At 43.9% G+C, this 18,300-nt stretch overlaps 1 protein-coding gene across 2 annotated transcripts in view; it reads right to left on the bottom strand.

Moving 5' to 3' along the window:
- Positions 1–18,300, bottom strand: part of ABCB7 (ATP binding cassette subfamily B member 7) — a 432,229-nt gene that overhangs the window by 17,700 nt on the left and 396,229 nt on the right. Inside the window, exons 11-14 of one of the 2 annotated variants that reach the window (XM_063937177.1) lie at positions 16,972–17,135; positions 13,389–13,518; positions 12,923–13,094; positions 6,290–6,393 (exon numbers count right to left, since the gene is read on the bottom strand). In XM_063937177.1, the coding sequence (XP_063793247.1) occupies positions 6,290–6,393; positions 12,923–13,094; positions 13,389–13,518; positions 16,972–17,135 (570 nt within the window). Of the gene's footprint in view, positions 1–6,289; positions 6,394–12,917; positions 13,095–13,388; positions 13,519–16,971; positions 17,136–18,300 lie in introns of those variants that run through there. The other variant, XM_063937178.1, reaches the window with a different exon arrangement.

The raw sequence follows: 18,300 nt of genomic DNA, 5'->3' as shown, positions 1-18,300 counted from the left end.
TCGGTATCAGTATCTGCTATTTGGGATAGAGAACGTTTTTGAGACCCTGAAGGGCCCTGTGACACAGTCAAAGCCATGGAGTGACTCCCTGCTTTTTCCCTGGACTCTGCTTTGTCCAACCTCTTATGTAATAAGGTCACATTTGCATTTAAAACATTCCACATGTCCAACCAATCAGGAGTCGGCGTTGCCGACGGAGACATCACAATCATCTGCTCCACCTCCTCCTTAGATGAGCCTTCCGCTTAAGACATGTCGACACACTCGTACCGACACCCCCCCCACACACAGGGATATATTTATATGGAGACAGTTCCCCACTAAGACCCTTTGGAGAGACAGAGAGAGAGTATGCCAGCACACACCCAGCGCCAACTGACACTGCAAACAAATTCCCAGAAAATATAGCGCTTTTTTAATATATAATTATCTGTGTAATACACTCACTACGCCTTACAAGTGCCCCCCCCCCCCTCTTTTCAGCCCTGTGTCACCGTGTTCAGCAGGGGAGAGTCCGGGAGCCAGCTTCTCTGCAGTACACTGTGGAGAAAATGGCGCTGGTTAGTGTTGTGGGACCAAGCTCCGCCACCTCCAGCGGCGGGCTTCGGTCCTGCTCAATTTTGAATAACTGGCGGGGGATTTTTATAACTACTGGCTCCGCAGCCTATATATACTTATATGCCAGTCCTAGAGGTTTATATTGCTGCCCAGGGCGCCCTCCCTGCGCCCTGCAAACATCAGTGCCCGCTTGTGTGTGTTGTGTATGGGAGCAATGGCGCGCAGCGTTACCGCTGCGCGCTTACCTCAGTGAAGATCAGAAGTCTTCTGCCGCCTTTGAAGTCTTCTATCTTCTTATACTCACCCGGCTTCTATCTTCCAGCTCTGTGAGGAGGACGGCGGCGCGGCTCTGGGACGAACGGCGAGGGGAGACCTGCGTTCCGACTCCCTCTAGAGCTAATGGTGTCCAGTAGCCTAAGAAGCAGAGCCTATCACTTAAGTAGGTCTGCTTCTCTCCCCTCAGTCCCACAATGCAGGGAGCCTATTGCCAGCAGTGCTCCCTGAAAATAAAAAACCTAACAAAATTCTTTTTTCAGAGAAACTCAGAAGAGCTCCCTGTAATGCACCCAGTCTCCTCTGGGCACAGGAATCAACTGAGGTCTGGAGGAGGGGCATAGAGGGAGGAGCCAGTGTACGCCCATTCTAAAGTTCTTTGTAGTGCCCATGTCTGCTGCGGAGCCCGTCTATACCCCATGGTCCTTACGGAGTCCCCAGCATCCTCTTGGACGTAAGAGAAAAGCAGGTGCGTATAGAACATGTAGTAGAGCAGGTGCGTATAGAACATGTAGTAGAGCAGGTGCGTGTAGAACATGTAGTAGCGCAGGTGCGTGTAGAACATGTAGTAGCGCAGGTGCGTGTAGAACATGTAGTAGCGCAGGTGCGTGTAGAACATGTAGTAGCGCAGGTGCGTGTAGAACATGTAGTAGTGCAGTAGAACATATAGTAGAGCAGGTACGTGTAGAACATGTAGTAGAGCAGGTCCGTGTAGAACATGTAGTAGAGCAGGTCCGTGTAGAACATGTAGTAGAGCAGGTGCGTGTAGAACGTGTAGTACAGCAGGTGTGTGAAGATTATGTAGCAGAGCAGGTGCGTGTAGATTATGTAGTAGAGCAGGTGCATATATAGAACATGTAGTAGAGCAGGTACGTGTAGAACATGTAGCAGAACAGGTACATGTAGATTATGTAGCAGAGCAGGTACGTGTAGAACATGTAGCAACTGTCGCTCCCAGACGTGCATGCAGTCGCAACTAACAAAGCGCATCACGGAAAGATGTAGCCACGATGAGCATGGCTACATCTATAATTGGCGAAGTGTGGAACCTGTCTCCAATAGTGATGGCACGACCAGCAGGAGTGGAGCCACTGGAAGAGTCAAACGCTATGAGCGAGAAGAATTTGGGTTAAATGGCCACTGAGCAGGTAAAAGCAGTCATGAAATTCTAGCGACTGCTGTGAGAACAGGAGGGGGGAGGACCCTAGTCCTGTTTGCTTACAATCTAGGGGAGAAGGGAGACAGACACATGGTATGAGGCGTGAGCATGTGGATGGGGACCTGAGGGAAGGGAGTACGCAAGGTATAGATGGCTCAAGTAGGAGTGTGGGGTGAGCGACCTGGTGACAAGGTTATGTGGTGGAAGGGTACGCTTTGATGAAGAGGTGTATTGTCATTATAACATCAGCCTATATCAGTGTTTCCCAACCTTGGTACTCAAGGCACACTAAAAGACAGATTTTAGTGATATACATGCTGGACCACAGATGGCTAAATCAAAATAACTGAGGTACTAATTTAGTCACCTGTGCTCAAGTATGGCTATCCTTAAAACCTGTGCCTTGAGTACCGTGGTTGGGAAACCCTGGTCTAGTGTATTTTAATGCATGTTAATAAATGTTTTACCAGTTTATAGTTGGATTTGCCGAAGTCCAAAATTTTAGACAAAATGCATCAGCCGTCACTATGGAGCCACTAGCAGTGCTATATATGCTGATCCAGCCAACCTATAACCAGATGTAAGGAACCATAAGTGCAAGCACCTTACAAGGAACTACAGAGGAATGATCTGCTCCCGCCAGAACTCTAAATTAATTATGCCCATTGCTTAGCAGAAAACGTTGCTGCCCGTATACCGATGTGATGCATGTTGGGACTGAACGATTGATACATATTGGGCCTAATTCAGACCTGATTGCTCCTCTGCAAATTTGCAGGGGTCTGCGATCAGATAGTCGTCACCCATACAGAGTGAAAACCCGCCCCATGCTAGTTTGCGAATGCATGCGTACGCCGTGCAAAAACCTCCCCAGGCAGCGGACATCTGCAAATCCATTTACAACTCACTCACCTTCGAATGATTTTTCCATACTGTGCAATCTGTGCGTAGCCCAAGACTTACTCCTACACTGCGATAAAAACAGGCTGATTAGGGCCGGGGCTGACGTCACACACCCTCCCTGAAAACGCTTGGTAACGCCTGTGTTTTTCCTGACACTCCCAGAAAACGGGCAGTTACCACCCACAAGTGTCCTATTCCTGTCAATCACCTTGCGAATGTGGGTATACTGATGGCCGGGATCACGGCCACCGGTTTTTCATACTTACATACTTATCCCGTGGATGTCCCTAACTGAACAGATATATGGTACATACTGTAACAAGGAGACTTTTTTATTTGAATAATTAGGCTGCTACAGTACTATAATGAATGGTGTTTAGGATCTCAGCAACACACAGGCTGTCAATCATGTTCACTAATGATTCTGGATAATATTATTTCATTATATTACTGTGATTATTAGTGCAATTTGCTTAGTTTATCAAATGGTTAAATAGTATATATATATATATATATATATATATATATATTTATATTCAGTGCAATTAAGTATTTAGATTGAGTTTCGTCAGTTTAAGACCATTTTCCATGCTACTGTATTGTTCCTCCCAGAGCGCAGAGCCTTTTTTTCCATTTTATAGCGAATTCAAAATAATCTACTTGGAAAAAAATGTAATCATTAAAATGAAAAAAAGTTTCTAACTGTAATTCTTACAACATAACATAACAATAACATAGCAGTAATATGTGAGAAATATACAGTGTACTGTATGTACAATTTACTCCATTCTTGCAGTACATATTTTTTTCTTTCAAACTTGAGTATGGCACTTTTATTGTTTTTAATATATATATATATATATATATATATGTGTATATATATATATATATATATATATAGTGCCACCTAAACATTTTATCTAATCGCCATTGTATTCATTGCAAATGTTTGGGGTGCGAATAATGCAAATAGGCTATAATGGGGTACACTGTGGGAAATCACTGAGAACCACCGCACTAGAGTTTAGTTTGGTAGTATAATGTCTATACTAGAGCAGATGTCAAACAGTCAAGAAGGCTACAAAGTCTTTAGCTAGTGGATAACATAATACCCATGTGTCATATAAAAGTTGGAAAGGTCTTTGGAACCTCAATCACTGGAAACTTGGGAGAAAAATGGAGAAGACCTAGACTGGTTCATACTACTATCCAGGAGGCTATTAAAATAAATGGACACTCTGACTTTCTCCATTCTATGCTGGCAAAAGGCTTATTTAGTTCTCCCAAGTAGAAGTTTGGATACAGTGTTTGGGACATAGGGGGATATTCAGACCTGATCGCTGCTGTGCGTTTTTGCACAGCAGGCGATCAGGTCCAAACTGCCCATCGCATGGGTACAAAGCTGATCGCTGCACAGCGATGGGTTTGTGCGACAGATCTGTTCGCGCGGGCGATCGCAAGGAGATTGACAGGAAGAAGGCGTTTGTTGGTGTCAAGTGACTGTTTTCAGATGAGTGTCTGGAAAAACGCAGGCGTGTCCATGTGTTTGCAGAAAGGGTTCCCGACGTCAATTCCGGTCCCGGACAGGCTAATGTGATTGCAGCGGCTGAGTAAGTCCTGGGCTGCGCAGAGACTGCACAAAATCTGTTTGTACAGCTCTGCTACACATGCGTTCACACACTTGCACAGCTAAAATATACTCCCCCTGTAGGCGGTGACTATCTGATCGCAGCAGTGCAAAAAACGCTTGCTAGCGATCAGGTCTGAATTAGGCCCATAGACCTTTACCAAGGCAACAAGGCCACTTTAGATGTTCTGCCACTTGCCGCAATAAGTTCAGAATGCAAGTGGCAAGTGAAAAGAATATGCGTAACCACCCTGCCCTCTTTTGCTTAGTATCAGATATATGGAGACCTTAGAGTACTTCTTAAGCTGGGAACACACTATATGATATATTGGGCAATGTTGCAATCTGTAAAGGATCGCAGCAACCATCGTATAGTGTGTACCTTATAATCCACCCAGTTCATCATTTGATAAATTGGTTGGTCATATCGTCACATTAGATGGGACATGCAATGATACATTGCGATGACCTAGTGTATGGCAGATCATTTAATGAGTATGGCGATGTGATATACGTTACATCGAATCACACCTTAGTTCAGCTGTGTTACCCATATTTAGACTGTAGCAGAGTGTCTTATGACCAAAATGTGAGTTTCCTGTGAAAAGATAATATGCCAACATTTGCTTCAGTAAAAGAGTCTGCCACACCATTGTGGGCTGCTCAGCCTACTTCTTTATCTGTGGGGAATCTATGGATTCAGAATATTTTTATTTCTTAAATTATTCCCTTTCACTGTATTCTCCAGTAATTCTTTGTCTTTCAAGATCTGAAACTTATGGTGAATAGCTTGGATATTCTCCTCCACTGGTAATATCACTTCCTCTTTGATATCATTCTACTCCATGGTGGTCATTCCGAGGTGATTGCAGCCAGCAACTTTTTGCTGCTGCTGCTGCGATCAACTTAGTCCACGCCTATGGGGGAGTGTATTTTAGCTTAGCAGGGCTGCGATCGCTTGTGCAGCCCTGCTAAGCTAAAAAAATTTCAAGCAAGCCCTGGACATACTTTACCGGTGTGACGATCTCAGCGATGCTGGGGCCTGCTTTGACGTCAGACATCCGCCCACCGTTCTCCTGGACACGCCTGCGTTTTCATCACCACTCCTCGAAAACGGCTCTAAAACGGTCTGGTGATGCCCAGGAACGCCTTCTTTCTGTCAATCTTCTTGCGGTCGGCTCTGCAACCGCTTTTCTTCGTTGGCTGTGACGTAACCCGCAACGCCGCGCGTGTGCAGTGTGGCCGCCGCGCATGCGCATTCCATACCGGTTCGCACCGCAGCGACAAACCGATGCATGCGAACGGGTCGGAATGACCCCCCATGTGAGTAGGTTGGATCTCCTTTCACTTTCCAAACTGAGTGTCAGAATGGTTGAATGTAGGAGAGGGATTCAGGGACGTCCTCAAAATATAGTTTTTTTGGGAGGTGAGACTGGTGCTCCTTGATGTCTTTCTGCATCGCACAGTAACATTCATAACCTACCAATGCCCACAAAACGCATCAATAAAAGTGTTATAAAAAAATGACCCTTGAATGGATTCTCCTAAAACCACAGCAAAATTTAAGGCCTATACATCTTTCATGACCAATCATATTAAAGTAGGGTGTTTACTAACGCTGATGGAGAAACAGACTGGCTGTGATGTTTAAGTATTAATGGGCATCGAGGAATTTACAAGCTCATAACTGTTAGATTTGCTGTATATTACAAAAGATACTAAAAAGAATCCAAATCTGATGATCTTAGGAAAATGCAATGTTACTGCACCTCTTCAGTTATGGAGTCCAAGGAAGAAGTGGCTTCATCATACAGGAGAATGGGTGGGTTCTTTAACATTGCTCTTGCAATAGCTACTCGCTGCTTCTCGCCCCCTGAGCAAAAGAGGATACATGATTTTTCACACTGCTCAAACCAGTTACAAAAAACAAACACTATCATTAATTATGAAAAAAAAAAATAGTTGTAACAATTAACTGGTAAACAAGCATTGATAAGATAAACACACATTAAAATAACCACTAATGTTTACACTCTTCCATCCCTGAAGCCTCGTCAATAATAAATGAAAAGACAAGAAAATCTGGCGCTGTTATTATTGTATATAGCCTTTAAACTAGCACATGTGTCCCTAGCAGCCACTTAAAAAGGAGACCACTCAACTCCACACAAATTTAACAATAAGAACAACAAAGATAAAGGGCGCTCAAGACACAGGTGTTTTTGGCTAAAAAAAATCAATTATTTAATATAATATATGCATTAAATACATTAGAAATCTTTGTACCGGCCGGTTACCACAATTAAAGAAAAAGACATAAAAACAATATAGCAAAGCACATTTTGGTTATTAATACTCCATTAGCAGCAATAGGCGTGCACAGCACATTTTATTAGGGGGTGCACTTTCAAAGGGGCATGTCTAGCACTGCCTACTGGGTGTGTCTAGCACAACCTATTGGCATTTCTTTCTATTCCATATGCACTTTACCAAAATGGTGGTTTCTCACAATGGAGAACCTCTGAAGAAATGTCCTCCTTGGATAGGCAGCATCTTCAATCAGTATTTACCAGGTATGTGTGGTAAGGTAAAATGCTCAGGAGGCGCTGGCAAGTACTAGGGACAGATTTAAACACAATATATGAGCCAAAGGGTACATGTGGGCATTATACACAGGTGCAGCAGTATAGCAGTACATACTGCTTGAAATTTGGTGAATATTGCCCCCCCCTGATGGGATAAACGCTTAACCCCTTCAGTGTTGACTATTTTTACTATGGAACACCACCCAAGGTGGGTGACTGGGAGATAGTGGGTGACTGAGGCAGGAGTGACAGGGAGATAGTGGATGACTGAGGAAGGGGTGACAGGGAGATGGTGGGTGACTGAGGCAGGGGTGACAAGGAGATGGTGGGTGACTGAGGCAGAGGTGACAGGGAGATAGTGGGTGACATTAAGATAGTGGGTGACATTAAGATAGTGGGTGACTGAGGCAGGGGTGACAGGGAGATAACGGTGACTGAGGCAGGGGTGACAGGGAGATAGGTTGCGACTGAGGCAGGGTCACAGGGAGATAATGGTGACTGAGGCAGGGATGACAGGGAGATAGTGGGTGACATGAAGATAGTTGGTGACTGAGGCAGGGGTGACAGAGATAGTGGGTGACTGGAAGATAGTGGGTGGCATTGAGATAGTGAGAGACTTAGATAGGGGTGATAGAGTGATAGTGGGTGGCTGAAGCAGGGGTGACTGGGAGATAGTGGGTAGCTGAGGCAGGGGTGACTGGGAGATAGTGGGTGACTGAGGCAGGGGTGACAGGGAGATAATGGTGACTTGGGCAGGGGTGACAGGGAGATAGTGGGTGACAGGAAGATAGTTTGGTGACTGAGGCAGGGGTGACAAAGAGATAGTGGGTGACTGAGGCAGGGGTGACAAAGAGATAGTGGGTGACTGAGGCAGGGGTGACAAAGAGATAGTGGGTGACTGAGGCAGGGGTGACAGGGAGATAGTGGGTGGCATTGAGATAGTGAGAGACTTATGGTGTGAACACACGGTTAGATTTTTTCTTACGATTTTGACTATATAGTCAAAATCGTAAGAAAAGTTAGTGCAGATCGCAAGGTGAAAGTCACCTTGCGATCCCGATTTGATGCCGATGCATGGTCCCGCACAGTCTGCATCGCAAGAATAGATAGACTATGCAGGCAAGTAAATTTTGATGATCTCTATAGAAGAGATAGTCAAAATTGACACTTAGCCAAAATCGCACATACTGTAGTATCGCAAGCACATACTGAGTGTGCTTGCGATACTGACTATGCGCCGACCTAGTCCCTGTCGCATAGTGAGAATCAGGCACGAATCTCACCATGTGTATGGGCCATTAGTCAGGGGTGACAGAGAGATAGTGGGTGGCTGAGGCAAGGGTGGGTGACAGGAACATAGTGGGTGACTGAGGCAGGGGTGACTGGGAAATAGTGGATGACAGGGAGATAGTGGATGACTGAGGCAGGGGTGACAGTGGATGCCAATCACTTGTTGAAGTTAGCTATGGACTGTACCTGTGGTCTGTGCTTATTAATGCAGATACACACATTGCAAAGTACACAGCAGGCAGCGGTCACTCACCCCAGACTGTGAACATGGAGCAGGACAGCAGAATCACAAGGTCCAGAAGTTGTTTCCCCGGTCTTCCCAGCCATGTGACCCGCCCTTCTTCCTCCCCGGGCTCTGTCTGCTCCAAGTATGGCGCTTTCTGTCTGACAGCTCCGAGTGCGACTCACCAGTTCGGCTCCCACCGGGGGTGAAAGGGAGAAGGGCAATGGCAGCTTGGGCAGACCTCTCAGCCTGGCATTTGCTGGGCCAATATACTAGTAGTACTGTATATAATAGAATAGCAACATACTGTGTAATAGCGGTGACTCCTACTACCAATAACAACAACACTGATATTGCTGACAGCTACTACTATTATTATGCACTATTATTATTATTATTTATTATTATTATTAATTATTATTATTATTATTATTATTATTATGCATTATTATTATTATTATTATGTCCCTGCAGCATACACATCATGCATAGCAACCTGACTAGTCAGCGCCGTGGCTCAGGCTTGAGCTCTGGCTGCTGTAGTTAGCCCACATCGCGGGGGAGCACAGCAACCAAGGAAAGCAAGAGAGCTCTGCCCGCCGCCAAGCCATCCCGGAGTCCCGGCATAGCAAATCGCTCCTGCATCGCGCAATACATTGAGGCGGAGCCAGGACTCGGGGGTTAATAGGCAGTGGCGTGGTACGCGTGATTAGCAGTGATGCAGTCCTGACCAGGAGCCTTGGGGGTAGAGGGAGAAGGACCAGTAATCGGCAGCAGGCAGATGTGTGTGAGTGGGGGGTGACAGACATTAGGGGGTGCCTGTGCGCACCAGGCATCCCCCGTGTGCATGCCTATGTTAGTAGCTAAGCAGTGGCCAGGTGCTAGTGGCTTTTAAACCAGTTGCATGGCATGGTCGCATCAGAAGCGACCATGCCTGCAAGTGCTCTATCTGACCTGGTCGCACAGGATGCGACCAGTCAGATAAACAGTGCTAGCAGCGGCAGGGAAGAGAAACTTCCCTCCGCTGCTGCTGTCAGAGGGACCAGAAGGTCCCTCTGCCTACCTGCACTCTGCCCCTGTTTCTGCAGTGCTGACGATCATTGCTGATTGGTCAGCATGATAGGACCCCCCCCTCCAGAGGCTGCAGACAATGGGGGTAATTCCAAGTTGATCGCAGCAGGAAATTTTTTTAGCAGTTGGGCAAAACCATGTGCACTGCAGGGGAGGCAGATATAACATTTGCAGAGAGAGTTAGATTTGGGTGTGGTGAGTTCAATCTGCAATCTAAATTTCAGTGTAAAAATAAAGCAGCCAGTATTTACCCTGCACAGAAACAAAATAACCCACCCAAATCTAACTCTCTCTGCACATGTTATATCAGCCACCCCTGCAGTGCACATGGTTTTGCCCAACTGCTAAAAAATTTCCTGCTGCGATCAACTTGGAATTACCCCCCATGGCAGCCGCTGGGGAGTGTAAATTAACCCTCCAAAGCCACCCCCAGATCCCCCACCCACCCTCTATACCTGGAGGCTGCACCAGCTTTCAAAATGAAAGCCGCAATGTTTCGATAGTTGCTATGTTCACGATCGGTGTTTCGATGTTTGAAAAATATAAAAAAATATATATATATTTTTTTTAACTATAATTATTTGGGATAGGGTTAAATTCATGTTCTTCACCTAATTCACTTATTAAAAAAAAATGACAATTTCGGAGTAGTTTTTGGCTAAATAAATCGTCAGTTAAGTGGTTAAGCACTGAGAGTGGGTTAGTCAGTTAGTCTATTGTTAGAGGCTTGGAGGGCTAAAACACACTACCCGGCTTTTGCCGGCCGGGAAAAAGCCGGACGGCTTTTTCCCGTACCGGCATTGTAGTTAACAGTGTGAGGGGTATGGTCCCTTCATACTGCACGGCCCCGGCTGCCGGGTTGCAGCCGGAACTATCCACTGGAAGGTCTCTTTGCAGCTAGTAAACCATGTGTGTGAAGGGGAGCTTTCACACACAACGGGTTTTTTCCAAGCCATGTCTAATGCTGCGCATGCGCACAGCATTACACACGGCTCAAAGCCGTCCTGTGTGACAGACTCTGCCGGTTTCTCCCGGATGGCAAAAAGCCGGACAAAGTTTGTCCGGCTTTTTGCCATCCGGGGAAAACCGGCTGGTGTGTTACAGCCCTAAGAGGATTTCAAGCGGATGTTTACATTTCCTGGATATATTGTTCTAAAGACAATTTATGCTGCTCCTAGGTTTAGTATTAAATCAGAGATCATTTCTGTTTGCCCCTTATATATAGATTGCGCATTATATGGTTAGTACCAATTCTGATGGTCCCTGTCTGTAAACGGCTGGTACTAAGGCAGGGAAACGCGTTAAGGACACCAACAAAACCAACATTTAGTACAAGAGCCGGCACTGAATAGGTCGGAACCCCTTCCGACAGGTATTGAATACAACGGGATGCGATCAAGATCCAGCCGGACGGAATCCTGGCGGTCGGAATAAAGACCCCGGGATTCCGACCGGCACAATCCCGACATATTCTCCCTCTGTGGGTGTCCACGACACCCATAAAGGGAGAATAAATTAGTGTGCCGAGCGTGGCGAGCACAGCAAGCCCGCAAAGGGGCTGTGTTGCACTCGCCCCTCTATCGGGATTGTGCCGGTCGGGATCCCGATGCCGGTATTCCGACCGCTGGGATTCCGTCCGGCGGTAATACGTACTGATCCCCCATAGACTAACCTACTCTCAGTGCTTAAAAAGCCACTAATACCTGGTCACTGCTTTGCTACTAATGGAGTATTAATAACCAATATGTGCTTTGCTGTATTATATTTATGACTTTTTCTTTAATTGTGGTAACCGGCCGTTACAAAGATTTATAATGTATTTAATGCATATATTATATTAAATAACTGATTTTTTAGCAAAAAACACCTGTGTCTTGAGCGCCCTTTATCTTTGTTGATCTTATCGTCCATAATAAGACCTTTGTCTAATTCTGATTCACTCTATCACAGCTTTTCACATTGGTGGACATTCCGAGTTGACCGCTAGCTGCATTCGTTCGCTGTGCAACGATGAGGCAAAAAAAACGGCGTACTATTACAACGAACAAAGTAGTTTTACACAGGGTCTAGCAAAGCTTTTCAGTCGGACAGGCAGCCGCAGAGTGATTGACAGGAAGAGGGCGTTTCTGGGTGTCAACTGACTGTTTTCAGGGAGTGTTCGGAAAAACGCAGGCGTGCCAGGAAAAACGCAGGCGTGCCAGGAAAAACGCAAGCGTGGCTGGGCGAACGCAGGGCGTTTGTGACGTCAAAACAGGAACTGAATAGTCTGAAGTCATCGCAAGTGCTGAGTAGGTCTGAAGCTACTCTGAAACTGTACAAAATTATTTTGTAGCCGCTCTGCGATCCTTTCGTTCGTACTTCTGCTAGGCTAAAATACACTCCCAGCGTGCCTAGCGTTTGCACGGCTGCTAAAAACTGCTCGCGAGCGATCAACTCGGAATGACCACCATTACTCCTTGCAAAGCCAATGCTGTTTGGAAGATGGGAGTGTCAGGAAGAGATAGCTACAGGCAGACATCTCACTCACTTTTACAGGAGCAATGCCCAGGAAAGTAGATTGGTCCTCAAGTTTAGTTGATTCTTTTGTGTACTGTACTTTGATTTTTTTTAAAAATAAAATTACAATCCTGTGTTGTATGCTCTTGGTATATAAAACCTCAATAATAATGTTCTGTACTTCATAAATGACTTTATTTGTGAAAAATTCAACCTTAATATTTAGATATGCCTTATACTCTGTATCTACTGTTGATACTCTCTCTTCTCCAGGTAAACCCGAGGACTATTAAACAATGTACAAGCAACACATTTTTGGAGGAACACTGTTCCAACCCAGATCAGACCCCATTTACACCACGGTTCTGACCCATATTATTCCCATTTCGGCCCATGGGTGCAGTGTTAACTGTTCTGCCGGTGCATTGAGATTACATCATCTCCAAGCACCAGAGATCCGGCTCTCCCTATGCTGTAAACATATGCTGTAAACAAGACCAAGGTCACCCGTACACACCGCTCCGTTACCTGGGTCCAAAACCAACCCTGCTTGTTACCAGAGTTGGATTTCTAAGTAACTGGAGCAGGGTTATTTTTTGGAGACCCTTTTACACCGAGCTGCGACACAGGTTAACCAGACAACAACCTGGATTTTTTGGTGGTGTGAAAGCGGTATAATACACACTGAAACCAGTAGAGCAAAATGTTCCTATATTATTTAACCTGTCTTACCTTACCTGAGAGCTTTAGTCCTCTTTCTCCTACTTGGGTATCGTATCCATTAGGCATACGGAGAATGGCATCATGCAGTCCTGCCAGCTTAGCCACTTGGTACACTTCTTCTGGTGAGGCATTGATGTTCCCATACAACAAATTATAATACAGTGTGTTATGGAAAAGGACAGCATCCTACAGGAGAAAAAACATGGCAGGGTAAATTATGCTCTTGTTTTTCTTAATAATTTCCCTAAGGGTCCAATTAATGAAGAGAAAAGCATGATGAAAGCACCTCACTATTTAGGTATAGGCAAAATATTTTAAAAAATAAGGATGATTTTGGAAAGAAAGGGAAGCTAAGATACTCCAAACGATCTGCACCTCACCATGAAAGTACAAGAGTCATGTGTAATGCCATGAATTGGCAGGGAATCTCGGCTTTATTATACAGTACATACAAGTTTATGCATATTCCTTAGTTGGTACCTGAGGAACAACTCCTATGGCTTTTCTTAAACTCTCCAGACTGACGTCTTGAATGTTCTGGCCAGCCACATAAATGTTTCCCTTCTGAGGATCATAAAAGCGGAAGAGCAGTCGGACCAGGGTGCTCTTACTAGAGAGAGGGGGAGAGAGAGAGAGGGAGGGAGGGAGGGAGATCTTTATTGTGGTAACAGAGCTTTCCTCTTTAAATCACTATTAGAAACATAGAATTTGATGGCAGATAAGAACCATTTGGCCCATCTAGTCTGCCCCTTTTTTTTTTATCCTTTAGGCAATCTCAACACTTTTTGAACCTTAATTCTTTGTATGGATATTCATATGCCTATCCCAAGCATGTTTAAATTGCTCTACAGTCTTAGCCTCTACCACCTCTGATGGGAGGCTATTCCACTTATCCACTACCCTTTCTGTGAAGTAATTTTTCCTTAAATTTCCCCTGAACCTCCCCCCTCAAGTCTCAGTGTATGTCCTTGAGTTCTAATACTTCTCTTCCTTTGAAGAATGTTTCCCTCCTGAACTTTAAGACCCTTGATATATTTGAAAGTTTCTATCATGTCCCCCCTTTCCCTGCTCTCCTCCAAACTATACATGTTAAGATCTTTTAGCCTTTCCGGGTAAGTTTTGTGATGTAGGCCATGCACCATTTTAGTTGCCCTTCTTTGTACACTCTCTAATGTATTTATATCCTTCTGGAGATATGGTCTCCAGAACTGGACACAGTATTCCAGATGGGGCCGAACCAATGACCTATACAGTGGCATTATCACTTCCTTTTTCCTGCTACGGATTCCTCTCCCTATGCAACCGAGCATCTGACTTGCCTTTCTCATTGCTTTGTTGCACTGCTTTCCTGCCTTCAAGTCACTTGAAATAGTGACTCCTAAATCCCTTTCCCTCCTCAGTAGTTTCCTTATAGTACCCTTGATACTATATTTAGCCTTTGGGTTTTTGAGACCCAAGAGCATGATTTTGCATCTTTTAGCATTAAACTGTAGTTGCCACATTCTTGACCATTTCTCAAGCCTACCTAGGTCATCAATCATTTGTTTTACCCCTCCCGGTGGGTCTACCCTGTTGCATATCTTTGTATCATCTGCAAAAAGGCATACCTTCCCTTCAATACCATCTGCAATGTCACCAACAAAGATATTAAAGAGAACTGGACCAAGTACAGATCTCTGGGGTACTCCACTGGTAACATTTCCCTCCATAGATTGCACTCCATTAACTACAACTGTCTGTTTCCTATCCTGCAACCAGGTTCTTATCCATTTAACTGTTTTATAATCCACTCCCACGCTTTCAAGTTTATTTAGTAGTCTGCAATGTGGGACAGTGTCAAATGCCTTACTAAAGTCTAGATATGCTACATCTACAGCTCCCCCTTGATCTATTATTTTCATCACAGAGTCAAAAAAGTCAATAAGATTTGTTTGGCATGATCTCCCACCAGTAAATCCATGCTGTTTTGGAGCCTGTAAGTTGTTTGATTTAAGATATTCCACAACTCTTTCTTTTAATAGTTTTTCCATTACTTTCCCTACTACTGATGTAAGGCTTACTGGTCTGTAGTTACTTGCTTCTTCCTTGCTTCCACTTTTGTGCAGTGGAACTACATTTGCTCTTTTCCAGTCCTCTGGAATAGCACCTGTATTTAGTGACTGGTTAAATAATTCTGTTAAAGGTGTAACCAGCACATCTTTTAGCTCTTTGAGTATCCTTGGGTGTATCCCATCTGGTCCCATTGATTTATCCACTTTTAGTTTTGAAAGTTCTGTTAGTACCTTCTCCTCTGTAAATGTACTTTCACCTGCCTTATTTTTATGAATGTCCTTGCAACTTAACTGTGGCCCCATCCCTTCTTCTCTAGTAAATACTGAGCAAAAATAATTATTTAGGTGATCTGCTATTGCCTTGTCTCCCTCCACCAAATTCTCACTCTCTGTCTTAAGTCTTATTATTCCTCCATTTGATTTTCTCCTTTCACTTACATACTTAAAAAAAGTTTTGCCCCCTTTATCTACTGACTGGGCCATTTTCTCCTCAGCTTCTGCCTTTGCACGTCTGATCACTTTCTCAGCATCCTTCCGTCTGTCAAGATACACCTCTGTCGTTATTATTTTGAGTCTGTTTGTATTTCCTAAAAGCCATCTTTTTTGCTTACACACTAGTTGATACTTCTTTTGTGAACCACACTGGCTTCCTTTTGCTGGTGCTTTTCCTAACCATTTTGATACAAAGGTCTGTTGCACTTAGTATTGCACTTTTCAGTTTTTCCCACCTCTCCTGCACTCCTTCCAAGTTCCTCCAGTCTACCAATGACTCACTTAAACATCTCCCCATTTTTGCAAAGTCAGCACTTCTAAAAGCCAACACCTTTGTTTTTGTGTGACAGAAGTTGGATTCTGTCTTTATACTAAACCATACTGCTTGATGATCACTGGATCCCAGGTGCTCACCCACATATATGTCGGATATCCTATCACCATTTGTAAGAATTAAATCTAATATTGAGTCTTTGCGAGTGGGCTCCCTCACCAATTGCTTGAGAGATACTCCCTGTAAGGAATGTAAAAATTTGCCACTTGTAGCTGAACTTGCAAAAGACCCCTCCCAATTACATCAGGCAAATTAAAGTCTCCCATGATTTATGACTTCTCCCTTTAAAGCCAGTTTAGTGATGTCCAACAATAGGTTGCTGTCCAAATCCTGCCCCTGGCCTGGTGGTCTATAGATCACCCCAATGCGAATAATGTCCTTCTCCCCGATTTCTATGGTGAACCAAAGGGCCTCAGTTTTGTCTTTAATATTTTGTATTAAAGTAGCATTTATGCTTTTTTTCACATACATTGCTACCCCTCCTCCTATTCTTACTATTCTATCCTTCCTAAATAAATTGTATCCTGGTATAGCTATGTCCCAGTCATGATTCTCATTGTACCATGACTCTGTAATTGCCACAAAATCCAGGTTATCCCTTGTCATTATAGCAATTAGCTCTGGAATTTTGTCTCCTAAGCTCCTAGCATTTGCACACATAGCTTTAAGAAATTTGTCTGTGCATCTGTTATTAGCAGCCATGTCCAGACCGTACAAAATAAATGACAAGTTTAAAGTTGAAATTACCTATTTGGGAATGTTGCTCAGTTTTTTTGTTTTAATTTTTTTACTAATCAGGAATCACACTGTGTCCTTTACACCATGACTACACCTCACTAAATGTAAAGATATAGTACACCTGACCACAATGGTCAAATGATCAAAGGAGGTAAACACCAGAGAGCATGCAATAATAAACTATGTTTCACTATGCAACTTCCCCACACATGCAATGCCAATAACAAGCCAATCATTACATCAAAAAACTAATGACTGCTCTTCATCTATTATGCTTATATACTGTACATACAGAGCCCACAACAGCTACATATGGGCTGAGTCATACATTCTAACACTGACAGATCCATGTAGGTTCCAATATGAATGAACAGTGAAAGTAAATACCTTATAATAATCACATTATCACTTGGTGCCAATCAGAAATATGACAATCAGCAAATCTCACCCTGAACCACTGCCTCCAACTATTGCTATTTTCTTCCCTGCAGGTACTTCAAATGACACTCCGTTTAGGACTTTCTGTCCCTCCATATATTCAAAGTAGACATCGTCAAAGGTGACAGTAGCAGTCTGGGGGGTGACCAGTAGCAGGGGAGCCAAGTTTTTGTTCTATGGAGCAATGAAAAGTTGGGTTACATGGTTTAGACAAACGTTAAGCATGCAGCCACTATTGTGAATTACCATTTTTTGAGTCGGCTTGTATGAAAAAACAACTGATGGGTCACATCTACTCTTTAACTTGTTTTTTTTTTTTTTTTTTAGTGACCCTATTTTATTTAGCCGTTTCCTCCCTTGACTATGCAAATGAGAGGCAAGGGGGTAAATACAGTAGCATTCTAGCAGTATACAAGAAAAGATGGCATGCACAATTATACATTGGGGAGGAGTGAAGATTGGCTCTGGTCAGCCATGCTAAATGGGATGACTACCACCTCAGTAATAACCCTGTGGCAATTGTTTTCCCATTGTTGCTATAAACTTGACTAGTAGGATTAAATGCTGTTCCTGTAGTTCTCTGTAACAGTTAACTGTTGTTACTCTTGCTATGCTTGATGCACACAGCTGTGGAATATGTTGGTTAACAAATAGTTCACTAGTGCACTTCATTTAAAGTGCACTACATTTGCAGTTATTACCTGCACCTAGACGCTTGCGGCAGTCACATAACCTGTACCCGCATAATGCTAGGTATCGTCTGGTTGTGTGTGCTATGACCACCTTTCACGTCCACTCTTTTTGTGCCCAAACCCTAAACATACTGGCTCCTCTGCTCATCAGATAACATTGATGTTGGAAGTAGTGGGGTGGCAAAACTGGAAGAAAGCCTCTGATCACAGTGTAGCCAGTAAGGGTAAGTTTCCATTATATATTGCACATTTCTGAAAATTAAGAAACACGAACATGGTACCGCATTAAAATAGGAGTTTTGGGAGAAAATCTCCATTAACTCATTGCTTAGCAATCCAAGGGGTACACTTCCGATGATGTGCATTTCAAGGCTATGGCGTCCTTGACTGTTTCGCCCACTGAATTTAAAGGAAAAATAATATTAAATGTTAAACCAGACATGTTTTGTATTTAATATTATTGCCCCTTTAGCCCACGGCTGCTTTGAAAAGCGCTGAATAGTAAATGTATCCCCAAATCCGGTTATCATACCGATCTGGGCCATCTTTCTTGTAGAATATTTTTGCTTACGGATTGTGATGGCTGGTTACCCAAAGATACATAAGAATGAAAGGCATCAGGGACAGGTTATGGCCCCGTACTCGAG

Source organism: Pseudophryne corroboree, chromosome 8 (assembly GCF_028390025.1).
Source record: "Pseudophryne corroboree isolate aPseCor3 chromosome 8, aPseCor3.hap2, whole genome shotgun sequence".
Taxonomy (NCBI): Eukaryota; Metazoa; Chordata; class Amphibia; order Anura; family Myobatrachidae; genus Pseudophryne; species Pseudophryne corroboree.
This window is presented reverse-complemented; position numbering and strand designations above follow the sequence as displayed.